Raw genomic sequence first — 14,506 nt, 5'->3', positions numbered from 1 at the left:
TTGTGGGGCTAGCTTTGAGGGTGCTGGTGCTGCCTTGTACACAGAGTATGAATGTGGAGCTGCACTGGAGATCGGCAGGGTGAGTGGATCCTCAAGGGGGCACGTGGGACTTGCAAGGAAACAGTGTTCCAGAGGACAGGGTGGAGAGAGTTTAGACTGAGCAACGAGGGTGATTACCAGAGTTAGAGGTAGGGGCTGTGTAGAAAAGTAGTTTTGGGAGTGCTAGAGATGAGAAGTGGCTGCAGGAGTCTGCGTTTGGCGAGCGGTTAAATTAGCCTCAGGTTCTAAGGACCTTTTGTGAAGCTGCTTTCACACCCGCTCAGGCTGAGGTTGAATGTGGTGTAGAGAGCAGCCTGATGGCGCCTGCAGTCGAGCTGGGCTTTGGCTCAGGTTCCTCATAACTTTAGGTGAAAGTGTTTATGGGGCATCTGTTGTTTCCCCTCCTGTAACTCCCCAGTACCTTGGATTTTTAGGATAGTACGCCTTTTAAAATTGTTGCGAAGAGTGGATATGTTAACCTTTAATTTCTTGGATTTGCTTTTTTCAGTTTCTATTTTAAAAATATAAATTAAATTTTGTCTATTTTCCATCAGTTCAGACGAAAGGCACTTTTACGTGTCCTTGATATTAATATAGTACCTTTGATTCGTATAAGCACTTTTTATTATGTCTTTTTCCTAAGGATCGCAACAATGCAAGGCAAATTCATGAGGGTGCAAGTTTACCTTTTTTTGAAGTATTTGTTGATGCTCCACTGCATGTTTGTGAACAGAGGGATGTCAAAGGACTCTACAAAAAAGCACGGGCTGGAGAAATTAAAGGTAAGTGGTATTTTTTCCTAGTTGCTTTTTTTTTGGCTTGAGGAAGTTTAGCCCTGAGCTAAGAGCCGTCCCAGTCTTCCTCCACTTTGTGTGTGGATTACCACCACAGCATGGCTGACGAGCGGTGTAGGTCCATGCCCAGGATCCGAGCCTGGACCCCAGGCCACTGAAGCAGAGCGCACCGAACTTGACCACTGTGCCACCAGGCCCGCCCCCTAGTTTCCTTTTGCTTAGCTGTCTTATACGAACCGTACCCAAGACTGATCTTTTCTACGAGATTGTGAGAGTTTGGATGACTCGGAGCCCTTTGAGAAGAGAAAGTCTTGCCACAGCTGTGTCTCTCAGGCCCAGCAGCAGCACCTGCACTGTGGGCACCGAGTGAGGACTCTTGGTCAGGTCAGAATCCCACTCACAAGTTGGAGTTTGGAGGGTTGGGACTTAGGGGTGGGTGGAAACCTACTTGATATAATTAGGTGCCTAGTATTAGACTGGATATCAGTTGATAGCTGCTGCCACTTTTGGGGGGATGAGGGTGAGGAAGATTGGCCCTGAGCCAATATCTATTGCCAATCCTCCTCTTTTTCTTGAAGAAGATTGGCCCTGAGCTAACATCTGTGCCAGTCTTCCTCTGTGTTTTCTTATGTGGGATGCTGCCACAGCATGGCTTGATTAGCAGTGTGTAGGTCCCTACCTGGGATCCGAACCCATGAACCCCAGGCTCCAAAGCAGAGTGTACAAGCTCAACCACTATGCCACGGGGTCAGCCCCTGCTGCCACTTCTCTTCTTTTTGTTCCAGTGAAAATGTAGGAAATTCCGTAGCTAATGGGAAAAATGCCTGAATTATAAGCATCTTGAGAGCGAAGACTGTGTCTTGTTCTCTTTTGTATCGTGTTGCTTGGGATGGTCCCTTATTCATTCTGAGTACAATTGTTGGATTAGATTGATTTAACATATCATTGATTCCATCAAAATATATGCACCTGGCTTTTTAGGTTTTCTGATCTGCTCTCAGAGTTTCAACTGTGATGAACATTTGGACAGAGAGACATTTAGAACCTGTCTGCTGTGGCCTTTGATCCCAGTCCTATTGTTTATCTTCTAGACATCCTTTGATGTTAGTCCTGTAATTGTCATCAGAACCAGAGGACATGCCAGCGTTAAAGAAAAATCAAAGATAGATGACTCAGTCACTGTTGTTTAGGCGTCCGTGATTCATGCCGGTAACTTTTGTTTGCCTTCCCAGCAGGGAGAGTGATGGCCTAGGGCTGTCACGGGAGCTCCCAGGAGCATTCAGCTTCTGGCCCCGAAAGGAAAAGGTGGGACAGCAAGGAAAACCTTGTCGCTCTGGGCTCTTCTCTATTTGGACCTGGGAATGCTTTAGCAATTCCATGGGGCCAGTTCCACCTGCCGTGGTGAAATCTTGTTCCCAGGGCAGGTTGACCTCCAGTCATGCCGCCACAGAAACTCCGCTTCCCCTTTCAGCTGGCACTTGCTCAGAGAGAGCAGGCCGCCTGACCTGAGTAATATATGACAACTGGAGGGAACCAGTCTCACCCGTGACCTTCTGCATTACCCTCTCTGTTGATGGCCAGTTTTCCCTTCAGTGTGTGGTAATAGAGATTTGGATCTCTGATCGGGATCCTGAAGTCTAAATCTTTTACTTGTTCAGTTGTAGTCAGTTGTGTTGTTCCTGCAAGGATGGATTGGTGAGGGGGTGAGGTTTGTCTGCCCTGCTGGCGTAAGCTCCTTGTGAGCAGAGGCATCTTGAACCTTTTTGTGTCTTTAGAACCCAGCACAGTGTGAGGCTCAGAGCATGATACCCAGCACTCAGGCAGTAAGTGCTTGCTGATGGATGAGAAGGGGGAGTGGAAAGTGGATGTTGAACACACGTATCGATCCTTTTCTATTTGCAAGGTTCACGTTTGGTCCCAGGGACGCAAAGATGAATAAGACCGCAGGCAGAGCACCTTGAGTCACTAGAGTTTGCCTTCTCTATCTGGGGGTGTGTTTGTGTTAGTTTAGTTTCTGTCTTACTTGTTTACTTCCCCGAGTGTTTCTGAGTTCCTCTGGTTAAACATTGATAAGACGTTCCTTAGGACAATATATGTGTGTGTGCTCATGTTTATTTTGGGTTTGCCGTGGTGCTAGAGTTCCTAGTTGTAGAGTTGTTTGTTTTAAAAAAGTCATTTGCTCATTGTCAGAACGGTGCTTAAAGGGTTGCCTATCGATGCTCCCCTTCAGTGTTGGAGAGCCGGCTGGTAAGTATGCAAGGACGGACGAGGCTGCAGACGTTCAGCAGACGTCCAGCTCTCGTGGACCGGTGTGTGGCATTTACTAAACTGTAAATGTATCCCTGTGCCAGCCATCCTAATACCGAGATTGTTTTCGTGGGATTACTGTTCAAGTAGTTAATTACCTACTTAAATACAAAAGTGTTTTTTACAGCATACATTAATTATAGTCACTAATGGGATAAATTAGCGAGGCAGAGAATTCCTGGCCTTTTAAGCTGGTAAGCCAAGTCTTCTAACGCACTGCTTCTCAAGGTTTGCTGCACATTAGCATTACCTGGGGAAAGTTTTAAAACTCTGGTGCCGAGGCTGTACCCAGACCAGTGAGAAGACAGTCTCGTGGGGGCGTGGCCCTGCGATTCCAGTGTGTAACTACATTTGAGAATCACAGCTTAAGAACTAGGATTTTAACCAGAGTTAGTTTTTCCCCATCGATTTTATTGTGCCTTCACCACTAAATTATCTTGGGAATATTGGTAGTACAGAAATTTCTTTGTGGGTTCAGAATTTCCTGTGAGACTTAGAAATATCAAATATAAAAAAAATGAAATAAGTGGGCTGTAGACTTGTGCCTATTTTAGAACTCTTGATAACCGTGCCTCTTAATAGTAATGATTTTATTTATTTATTTGTTTGTTTTTGCTGAGGAAGACTAGCCCCGAACTAACATCTGTGCCCATCTTCCTCTACTTTATATGTGGGACGCCTCCACATATAAATCGCTCAGTGAGCGGTGTGTAGATCTGTGGCCGGGGTCTGAACCCGTGGACCCCAGGCTGCCAAAGTAGAGCGTGAGAACTCAACCACTACACCACTGGGCCGGCCCCTCTAGTAGTGATTTTAAATTGATGCTTACCATTCTAACCCAAGGATGGCCCAGTCATTCCGAGGCAGACGGGCCCTGGGAGACTTCTGTGTGGGGTGTCGTCAGCAGTGTGAGACAGGAGCAGTGTATCTTTAGCTCAGCCCGTCCTGGAGGGCGTCATGTGGTCTTCATTTTCTTGGCATTTACCCAGCAGCACATGTACAACAGGGAAAATCCAGATGGCGGTTAACACCCAGGCGGACTGTGTCTGACTGTGGAATGTATTTTGTGCTGTAGCAGGGTCACCTTCCCGGCTGTGTTTGCTTAGCTCTCGGCAGTAGTTTCTCTCGCCTGGACTCTTAATCTCATGGCGGCGGCAGCCTGCAGAGCTTCTACATGGCCGTAGGTAGTCCTGGTGGATGTGGGGTTGGATCAGCTTTCTGAGAGGTTGCCTCGAGAGGAGGAAGACCTCGTCAGGTCTGGTTTGTGCCCGGGCGTGGGCGCCGTGTGCTGTGTTCTTGGGAGGAATCGAGCCGCTCCGGGCCACGTGGCATTCACACCCGCCTCCTCACAGTCAATTTAGGCCTTTACTTAAAAGAAAACAGGACAGGCGACAGAAGTGTAGTTGATCCTCATTATTTGAAGATTCCATATTTGCACATTCGCCTACTCACTGAAATTTATTTGTAGAATTAAAAAGTGTTGTGCCAGAGGCTTGCGGGAAGCTGACTCAGTGTCCCCGTGGGAGCAGCAGTTCGGTGCTGACTGTCAGTGTTCGCGGCGACTGTACTGAACATAGCAGCTGCAGGTTGTGAGGGAATCACCTGTGTGTTTAAAGAAGGAACAGAGGTGTCAGTAGAAGTCTCCCCAGAAAGGAGCCTCAGTGCTGCAGCCCTGTGACTTGGAGGGGGCAGCGTGAATACTAACTTCACCATAGCAGGCTCGCGCCGAAGAAAGAAACCTGGTTCCCTCCACCCCCTTGTCTGGTGCCTTTTACAGGTTTCACTGGGATTGATTCCGAATATGAAAAACCGGAGGCCCCGGAGTTGGTGCTGAAAACAGACTCGTGTGACGTGAATGACTGTGTCCAGCAAGTTGTGGAGCTTCTTCAGGAACGGGTAAGAGAAGATCAAAGACAGCGTCATCAGAGAGTGATTGTGTCCATCTCATGACCTTCCCCTCCAAAAAGACCATGGGAGTAGTGCGGAGTGATGTGTTTTAAATCCTTCGTACTGCTGACTGTTTTCTGTGTGTGTCACTGTGTTCGGTGTTGTCAGGGCACCATATGTCACAACAAATGAAATATCTGTCAACGTAAAGCGCAGGGGCTTGAGAGCCACCTTATCTTTTGTTTTATCAGTAATTTTACCCCACAAATACCTGAGAAAACTCAGCCTGATTGTTCAGCTGTAAAACTTGGCATTATTCTCTTTGTTTGAGTTCAGGTGTATAGTGTAGTTAACTTTCCCTAGGTGTTTGGAGCGCGCCCCGATTTTCCCTGTGACAATGTGATGGTACAGCCTGAGGTTGAATTTTTGGGAGGGAAAGATTCTAGGACATAAGGACCTTTCTGATTCCCTCGGAGTTCAGTCAATTCTGAGTTTTTAGAAGCGTTTTTCTTCCCTTCTCTGCTCCTTCCTCCACGCGTCCCCATCCGTCTTCTCCCTTCCGGCGGAAGGTCGCACGATTCCCTTAGTTGGGGAGGATCAGCTTTGTGAGGTGTCAGTCGTTACTCTCTGCCCTCGTCGTGGTCGGCGCTGTCCGGGGACTCCTGATATGGTGGTGCACAGGCAGCGATGCCTCGTTGCTCCTCCTCCTGCCCTAACTGGGGCTTATGGCATTTGAAGCCCTCTTGATCTTTAAAATCCTATTACCATAAACCTCTTTCCTCTGGTATCTCTTACTGGCTATATTAGACATACAACTTTTTTTTTAAATTACCTATGTCTATTTTATAAATTTTTATTTAGCCTTTGAATTTTTCCATATTATGAAATATCTACCAGATAATTAACCTGGGACTCGCCTTCCTAATTTATTTCCCTTATCTAAACATTGTAGCTGAATAAATAGAAATAATACAAATTGGTGACTGGGCTGCTCCGATGCTTTTCTTTGTACAGAAGTGTTACCTGCAGGTAATGAGACCTTATCCCAGACAGTTTTTCACTTGATCTTCCTGCTCTCCAGGTCTCCTGTTAACCAGCTTCTGAGCTCTTGGACCAGTCCTGTTGCTCTGCTTCTGGCTTCCCTCCCTTCTCTCCCAGGCTGCACCAGCATTCATTCTTTCGTCATCCATCATCAGTCAGACATCTATTAAAAGCCCACTACTGTGGTTCGTCGCAGTCCTAGGCACTGGCAACACGAAGATTGACCAGCCACGTTTCTGTCCTTGAGAGATTTACATGGTAGGTGATGGAAACAGGAATAAGAATACAGTCATGCGTTACTTTACAACAGGGCCAGGTTCTGAGAAATGCATCGTTGGGCGATTTTGTCATGCAGACATCATAGAGTGTGCTTCCACAAACCTAGATGGTGCAGCCTGCTACACACCTAGGCTCTGTGGTACTCATTCACCAGGACCGCTGTTATGTATGTGGTCCATCGTTGACTGACATTTTGTCAATGTGGCGCATGACTGTATACAACTCCTAGAGAGTGTGTAGGAAGCCAGGGTTTCCGTGTGCACGTGGCACACCAGGAGGCACAGGAGTGAACTTGGAAAGGCTTTGGTATCGGATCTGTCTCATCAGTTCATTTTTGAAGATATTTTTGCTGGGCGTAGAGTTCTGGCTTGACAGATTTTTCTTTTAGGACTTTAAAGATGTTGCTCCTTGGTCCTCTTGTTTGCTTTGTTTCTAATTCTTTGTTCTTCTCCTTCTAGTGTTTCTTTTTTTCCTGCCTGAGTCCAGGATCCTCTCTGACCCTGATTTTGAGCAGGTTTAGTGTGGTTTTTCTAGGTCTTTCAGGATGTGTGAGTCTTTTTTCTTCCAGTTTAGCGTTCTCAGACCTTCCTGGTTGCTGGTTGGTTCTTTCATTAGTTTTTGGAAACTCTCAGCCATTATCTCTTCACCTGTTTGTTTTGCCCCGCTCTCTTCTGGGCCTCCAGGTGCACGAGTGTTAGACAGTGGGGTATCGTCCCACAGCTTTAGATGATCTGTTCTTTCCCATTTTTGTCTTGATTTTTCAGGCTTGATCATTTCTAATCACTTAGTTTCAAGTTTATTGATTCCTCAGCTGTATTTGCCCATAGAAAGAATTCTTAAACTTGGTGATAATCATCAAAAAAATTCTTTCATTATTTGGTTCTCTTTTTACATATATATAGTTTACATCTTTCTGTTGAAATTATCTGTTCATGCTTGTGGTCCACTTTTCAACTACATCATTTTACATAAGAATTCTATAGTTATTTTAAAGTCCTGACTGATGGTTGCAACCTCTGGGTCATTTCTGCATCTGGTTTTGTTGATTGCTGTATCTCTTCATGGTGGGTGGTTTTTCTTGCTCTTTTTGGTGTTAGAGTTTTGTACCAAATGCTGAAGGAACAGGAGAAATTGAGATGGGTGGTGTTTATGCCTGGGCGTTTACACTCTTTTCCAGTCACCCTGTCAGTGTGGTGAGCTGAGTTAATTTAGTTGGTAGCTCAGCTGGATTTGGATTTCCTTATTCTGTAGTGACTGTTCCTGCAGCCCCAGCCTCAAATTTCTGCAGTGATGGGCTGTCCTACCTTGTGCTGAGCGTGGCCTGGCCTGCCGCAGGGTTTTCTCAGTGTTTCTCCTCCTCCCTCAGCTTGCGAATCCCCTGCCTGCCCCATGCAATGGCTCCCTCCAGGCTCTTGGTCCTCCCTCAGCAGGAAACTGGATCCCTTATTCCTTAGTGCTAGGCTTGTGGTGGGGAGCAGTGGGGGTTCTTGGTTTTGCTGGTCCAGCTTCAGTCTGAGGCAGGACCTGTGCTCCTGGATCTTGGAGTGGGTCTTTCTCAATATCCTTTCTCCTCCCTGCGTGGTACCCAACCTTGAACCTGGGAGGTCTTGGCACGTGAGTTGTGTGCTTCTCACATGCATTGGCAGGTCCGTGGTATGTGTCAGTTCAGGATCCTGGACCAAGAATTCCTCTACCTCCCTGGCTTTGGCAGACCATATTTGCTCTGCCCCTCCCTCAGAAACAGTGGCCGCTGGGAGGGTTTCCTGCTCTTCCCCATCAGCTTAAGGCTTTTGTGTTCTGCCAACCAAGGACCCAGGGAGTGGGCAGACTTTTGTGCCTGTGCACCACTGAGGAGAGTTCTCTCTCGTCTCCAGACCTGCTCCTGATCTTTCTTCTGAGCACCTCTTCCACGCCTACTTGTGAATGAGTGCAGAGCCCCTGTGTCTGGGCTCCCAGTGAGACCAGTCCACACTCAGCCTGTAAGAGTTTTGAAGCCATTTTAGTTGTGTCTTCTTTGCTGCCTTTATTGCAATCCCCCTTCCTCCCATGACTGCCGAAGGCAAACAGTTCACAGGTCGTGTCCTTTCTTGTTGGGGCTTGTCGCTCTTTGGAAGCAGTTCATGTTACTGCTTTAGGACCTCAGCTCTGTGGTGGGCTCACGGACGTTTATGATTCTGTAGACTTTATGGATTCTATGGATTATTTATAGGCCTTTCCTCTTGTTAGGTGATGTTCTATCGTGGAGTCTCTGTTTTATTTTTAGCGAATTGTCTGTTCTTACTCTACTTTTATTCTGTTGTGGTTGTTTTATAGTTTTCTTACAAATTTGTGTGAAATCAATAGATACTAATTATATGCCCTTTTTGTTGAAACTATGTTTCTAGTATTTTTCCTTTTTGTTTTGATTGTGGTTTTGTTTGTGTTTTTTGTACATTAAACCTATCTTTTTTACTTGAGATTTGTTATATCAATGTTAGAATGTTATACATAGTTTTATTTTCTTAGAGTTAATATTTTTAAAGTACTTTTAAGTGTTTCAGAGCAGATCAAAGACAGCACTGTCTGGACTGGAAAGAAGGTTGACTGGTAAGGAAGTGGACTGCCCAGGCCTGTCCCGGTTAGTGTGAGATGTTCGGTGTGGTGTGAAGTGAGAACAGTGTGTGTAGGTTGTCTCATTCATCTTGGAAAGCTAAGGCACGTTTTGCCAGATAAGTTATGATTCACTGAGGTTCTGAAACCTCAATCTAAGTGGTAAATGAGTGACTTGGGTTATTATGCCTTATGTAGTGAAAACCATTTCTAAAATAAAGCTAAGTTTATTTTATCTCCTTTTCAGGCTCAGTTTGTTGGCCTTTGCGGGTTTTTTCTCACACCATCCAGTTCTCTGATTCTCTGGCACTGGCTGGGCGTCCAGTAAGTCACTTCTGTCCTGACACTAACTCCCAGAGTCAGCTCCATCCCTGCAGGTGTGGAGGGCTCAGTCCCACAAGACTGCGCCCACTTCAGATGCCACCTGCAGCTAGGGTGCCCAGGCCACCCACATTCCTGCCTGGCTGGCTACAGTCATGGCTTCCCCAGACCCCCCTCCCACCTCCAGTGCAATAATTCGACTCACAGAACTCGGGAAAGCACTTACTTACTGTGACCAGTTTATTGTAGTAGCCAAATGGAAGAGGCGTGTAGGGCCGGGTAGGGAGTAGGGAGTGACGTGGAGCTCCTGCACCCGCTGTGGGCACACCATCACAACTCAGAAGCTCTCTGGACCTGTCCTTTAGAGGTTTTCATGGAGGTTTCATCACGTGGGCACGATTGGTTAAATCTCAGGCCATTGGTGATGGAACTCAATTTCCAGCTCCTTCCCTAGCCTGGAGGTCCAGCACTGGTCCTCTAATCTGGCTTGGTCTTTCGGAGGAGCCCTCAGCCCAGAGTCATCCCATTTTCATTCCAGACACTCTTGTCACTCAGGAGGTTCCAAGGGCTTTTAGAGCTCTGTTCCAGGAACCAGGGACAAAGACCAAATGTGTTTCCCATCGTACCGCCACTTTTTATTAGAGCAAAGAAGGCAGTCTTGGGCCTCCCTAGAGGATGCAGGTGTTTGAGAAGTGCTGTCTCCAGGGCAGTCAGTGGGATTTTGCTGTTTGATGCTTGGGATTATCTTGGAAAGACGCTTCTGAAGTTATTCTACCAGGTATTGTTTCTTTAGTCTTTTTTCCTAAGATTTAGCATTGGTTTCACTCTCCAAGAGAAATTTGTTTCCAGTATGCTGTACAATGGGTATTTTAGGATGGTGGGTCTTTTTGGTTAGCATAACGTTACGCGTCCTCTGTCATCTCTGGATTATCTTATTTTTTGATCTGGCCTATGTGATGTAATTGGGATATGTAACATGGTCATTTATATAATACTTAATTTCTTAGTATTTTATCAGAGCATCTTTCCTTTTTTCCCCCAAGCCATTCATCTTTTTTAAAAGAATTTATTTTTTGTGGAAGATAGAAAAAAAGTCTTAATGTGCTTCAGTTGGCATAGTTTTATTCAAGAAAATACCAAACACTGATGAGTACTGAGGATTTTGGATTTAATCCTTTTCCTGACCCTCAAATGGTCACTAGGTGGCCTGCTGGTATTGCATTTTAACATGGTGTGTTCTGCCATCAGGAAGTGGTGTTCTTGCTGCTGGTTTTAATCTAAAGTGATATTTTAAATACTGTTTTTAAATCTACTAGGAACTCTAGATTTACTAGTGCTATAAATTATTTAAGGGTTTGTCTTTTTATGAGATGGTGGTTTAGTGCTCTAAATGGATTTTATACTGCACATAAAAACCAGACTTTCAGCCCCGTTTGAAAGTGTTGCCAGTGTGTCGCTCGGTGTTCTTGCACTGGATGCGTGTAGTTTAGATAATGGAAATTTAATAGTTACATAAAAATATGAATGGGCTCTCGTGTTCAAAGCTGTTTGGCAGATTTGGCTCAAGAAAAAAGTGCAGAAAATACTTAAAGAAAAAACTTGAAATGTGGACTCACTATGTTTATGAACATGTTCACAGTTCCTTTGGAAGATGAAAAAGAGAAGGCAAGAACTGCTCTTTTCAGGTGGGATTGTTGTCTCTTCTGTCTGCTAGTTTCTGGGTAAAAACAAACAGTCGTCTCTGAACAAAGACATGGATACAGCACATGTTAGATCTTAAATTGTGTTCAGTTGGTCGAGCAAAGAATTTTGAGTACCCGTATTACATTAAAAAATTAATATGTAAACATCCGTGATATTTAAATATTTCTAGACCATCCTCATTCGTGGTAGCTTGTGAGCTGTTCACTGGCCCAGCTCAGGAGGACTCCAGAGCACCCTCCGTCTTCTTTCCCGTAAGTGCTGGTGGCCGGGGAGGCCCTAGGATTGGAGCTGAGGGGTAGAGGTCTGTAAAACTTGCTCCGGGCCTGGCTTGTGATCTATTTCTGTTTTAAAGGAAATTTCCTGAAATAAAGAGTTTTGTGCGTGCCAGTTAGAAAGAACACATTGTTTTCTAAGAGCCGACTGTGTCTCTGGAAACCCTAATGAGTCCCAAATATAATGGAGAGCTCATGTGGCAGAGGCTTCACATTCTGTTGTCCAGATATCTTGTCCTACTTTGAGGTGGTTTTGCTCCTTTAGATGTTTAGAAGTGGTTTTGGAAACTGAAAAGATTTGTCAGTAGGATGTGCTAGAAACTGGCTGTCTGCATTTTTAAAATTGTTTTTGTCTTCCTGATAGAGAGTCCTCTCTCCGCGTAGAGTCTACATAGAACTCGCTTCCTCTGAGCAAGCGTTCCATGTTCCCCTAGATTCGGGCCCTTGTGTTTAATTCCAAAAATATTCACTTAATTATCTTTTTTGAAGAGAAAAACTGTAGCAACCTCTTGAACTTTTATTTTGGCAGTGGTGAAGCATCAGAAGAATTCTGTATCCAAGTTGTGAGGCTAAAACTCATTTTAAAATATTGGTTGATGTGAATTTTGAAAAGGGAAGAATTTTGTGAAATGCTTGTAATGAAAAAATTTGGACTCAAAATAAAAAATTCCCCCTTGAAAAGAAAGTGATTATAGCCTCTATGTTCCTGCATATAAAGCAGCACATTACTGAAAATGCATTCATCCTAAAGCTATGCTTTATTAGTGCACAAAACGTTTAAAAAAATGATTTGTTTGGGTTCATAGTTTAGATATTACTTTTTCGTGTTCAGATGAGTTCTCTTGGAGACACTTGGGTCTGCTCACAAATCATTTGTGCATTTGTTTTTAACTGAGGGTGTGGGTGAAGAAAACTGGAAACACGATGAGTAGAAGTATTTATTAGTTCTTAGCTCTCACCTTGAATGTCTTCCTTTGAAGGGAGTAGATTCGCCTACCCAAATGTCCCTCCAGCGTGGTGGCGCTCTGGACAGGGGCCATTCCAGAGTAGAGCAAGGAGCACGGACCAGCCATGTGCCCAGAGCATCCCAGGGCACATATTTGTGAACTGAATCTAGTGATGCTGGTTAGAAAACCAGCTAAAAATGCCCTTTTCCATCCAACAGAGATCTTAGTCTGTTGGACGCTCTCCTCTGACTCTCCAAGACTCTTGGCAGTTATCAGTGTTAAATGTGGGGAGGGAGAGAGTAATCACCTCCCACCACAACATAAAAAAGGTGTCGCATCCTTACAATAATATGGGCTTCAGAGATGGCAAAGGAAGCTTTGTATAGAGCTGTTCGTATCACTGGAGTTCTTCCCTTCCCTTCCCTTCCCTGGTGTCCCTGTGTCATTGGTTCCCAGAGGGTGGATTCTGGCTTTTCAAAGTTCTGGGGGGTCCAAAGTGGTGGAAAGGGAAGTTTTCAATGTATTCAGTTATGGGGTTTGAAAAAGTTGGTTGAAAATCATTCGCTTATCCTTAATGGAAATGTTTAGGCCTGGCTGAAATGTCAGGTACCTTTACTTTCTGTCTAGAAATTGATCAACACGGAAAGATCACGTGCTGCCCAGAAACCCTGGGAATTGTGAATGTTTAATAAAATCATGGACAATAAACTAAGAACAATTGGTGTGAAGAATGTTTCATAGCTTCGTTTTCATGGAAGAGACAGTAAGGGCCTTTTGGAGAGGAGAATAACACTGGGGTGTGAGTCGGAGTCCCACTTTCCAGCATTTACCAATCAACTGTACGACCTTGGAAAAAGTAGCCTCATTTCTCTGGCTTCAGTTTTCTCATCTGTGAAGTGGCAGATACTAAGAGTACCTGTCTCAGAATTGGACTGAGGAGTCTGTGAGTTAATATGTAGAGTGCTCAGCACAGCTGTGGGGTGTAGCAAGCACACGATAGTTATTATTTATTGAGTATGTACTGTGTGTTAAGTGCACTGGGAGGCGGTCTGGCAGGGATTTGGGGCAGTTATTAACCTCTCCTGAGCCTCACTCTCCTCGTCTGTGAGAGGAGCATACTTCTGCCCTCATAGGTGGATTGCCAGAAGGTTCAACGAGTTAATTCATGGACAGTGCTGGTGAGGCAGTAAGCATCCCGTTAGTGTCAGCCCCACCCTTCAGGTACTTACATGATTTAACTTCACAGCAGCCCTGTAACACATATGCATACACACACACACGTATAGTAAACAGCTGAGAAGGAGACCAGTTCAGAGATGTTAGGTAATCTGCTCAGGGTTGCACTGTTAGAATTTAAACTTACATCTTAGGTACAAACCTCAGAAATAACTAACCCATAGACCCCTGTTGCTTTCTTGTATCTCTTTTTGGTTTTGAAGATGTGTCCTAATGTTTTGTGAGTAATGTGAATATTTAATTTTAAGTCTGTTTTGTGAAACTTTATCATACTCTTCCTCATAAAAGTCCTAATGATGCCTGACTTTTTGTGTAACTTGAGTTAATTTCAGCATTTGTTCCTAGTGTGGAGGATTTCAGTTCTTTATTTTGCAGCCAGAAAAGTGGGTATGTCTCAAGACGTCTTTGAGAGCTCGACATATCCAAGAGGCTAAGTGAACATGAGGGATGTGTGTGTGGTTCGCCTATGCACGTCATCTTCTTGTAGGGAACGTCGATTCTGAATTCTTGTTTTCTAGCTGATGAAGTAATAGGCTTTGTACAGACTGATGAAACTACCAGTGCCCTGTACTGTGCTTGTGGGCGCGGGACAGTTGGAAAGGGGTATACAAAATGACCATTACAACCTTTTAGAGGGTGGTTTGTTTTTCTCAGCTCCAAATTCTCTTTACTGCTATTGTATAATCTAAAATAAATGTATTTTAAAAATTTCCTGGAATTAGAAGCACCAAACGGACTACCTTAAGCTGTTTCTCTTCCTAGATTTTCAGAAGTCTTTTTTCCTTTTTTCCCCCAGTTTTGTTGAGATATAATTGACATACAAAGAAAAGAAGAGTCTTGCATATGCGATTTCCTCTTCAGGTGCAAGTGAAATCAAGTATTAGTTTAAATCGCGTACGTTTACTTATCACTTGTTTGACCACCTTGGCCAAACTGAAGACGTGCCGTCTTTCGCTTGGGCTCCTTGGCAGTCGTCTGCCTCACTGCTGCAAGGTTGTAACGTGCCGCATGGACAAAGGGAAATGGAGGCAGCGGTGGCGGCCGTCCCTCGTCCCGCACCGTCCCCTACACCCTGGTGCCACAGGCGCCG

The 14,506-nt window shown here is 44.8% G+C and overlaps 1 protein-coding gene across 2 annotated transcripts in view; it reads left to right on the top strand.

Moving 5' to 3' along the window:
* Nucleotides 1-14,506, top strand: part of PAPSS1 (3'-phosphoadenosine 5'-phosphosulfate synthase 1) — a 90,594-nt gene that overhangs the window by 22,073 nt on the left and 54,015 nt on the right. For both annotated transcript variants that reach the window (XM_014839100.3, XM_014839101.3), the window contains exons 4-5: nucleotides 683-821; nucleotides 4,918-5,036. In XM_014839100.3, the coding sequence (XP_014694586.1) occupies nucleotides 683-821; nucleotides 4,918-5,036 (258 nt within the window). The remainder of the gene's footprint in view (nucleotides 1-682; nucleotides 822-4,917; nucleotides 5,037-14,506) is intronic.

The sequence above is a fragment of the Equus asinus genome, chromosome 3, assembly GCF_041296235.1.
Source record: "Equus asinus isolate D_3611 breed Donkey chromosome 3, EquAss-T2T_v2, whole genome shotgun sequence".
NCBI classification, from domain to species: Eukaryota; Metazoa; Chordata; class Mammalia; order Perissodactyla; family Equidae; genus Equus; species Equus asinus.
Note: the sequence above shows the minus strand (reverse complement) of the source record. Positions and strands in the feature narration are given on the sequence as shown.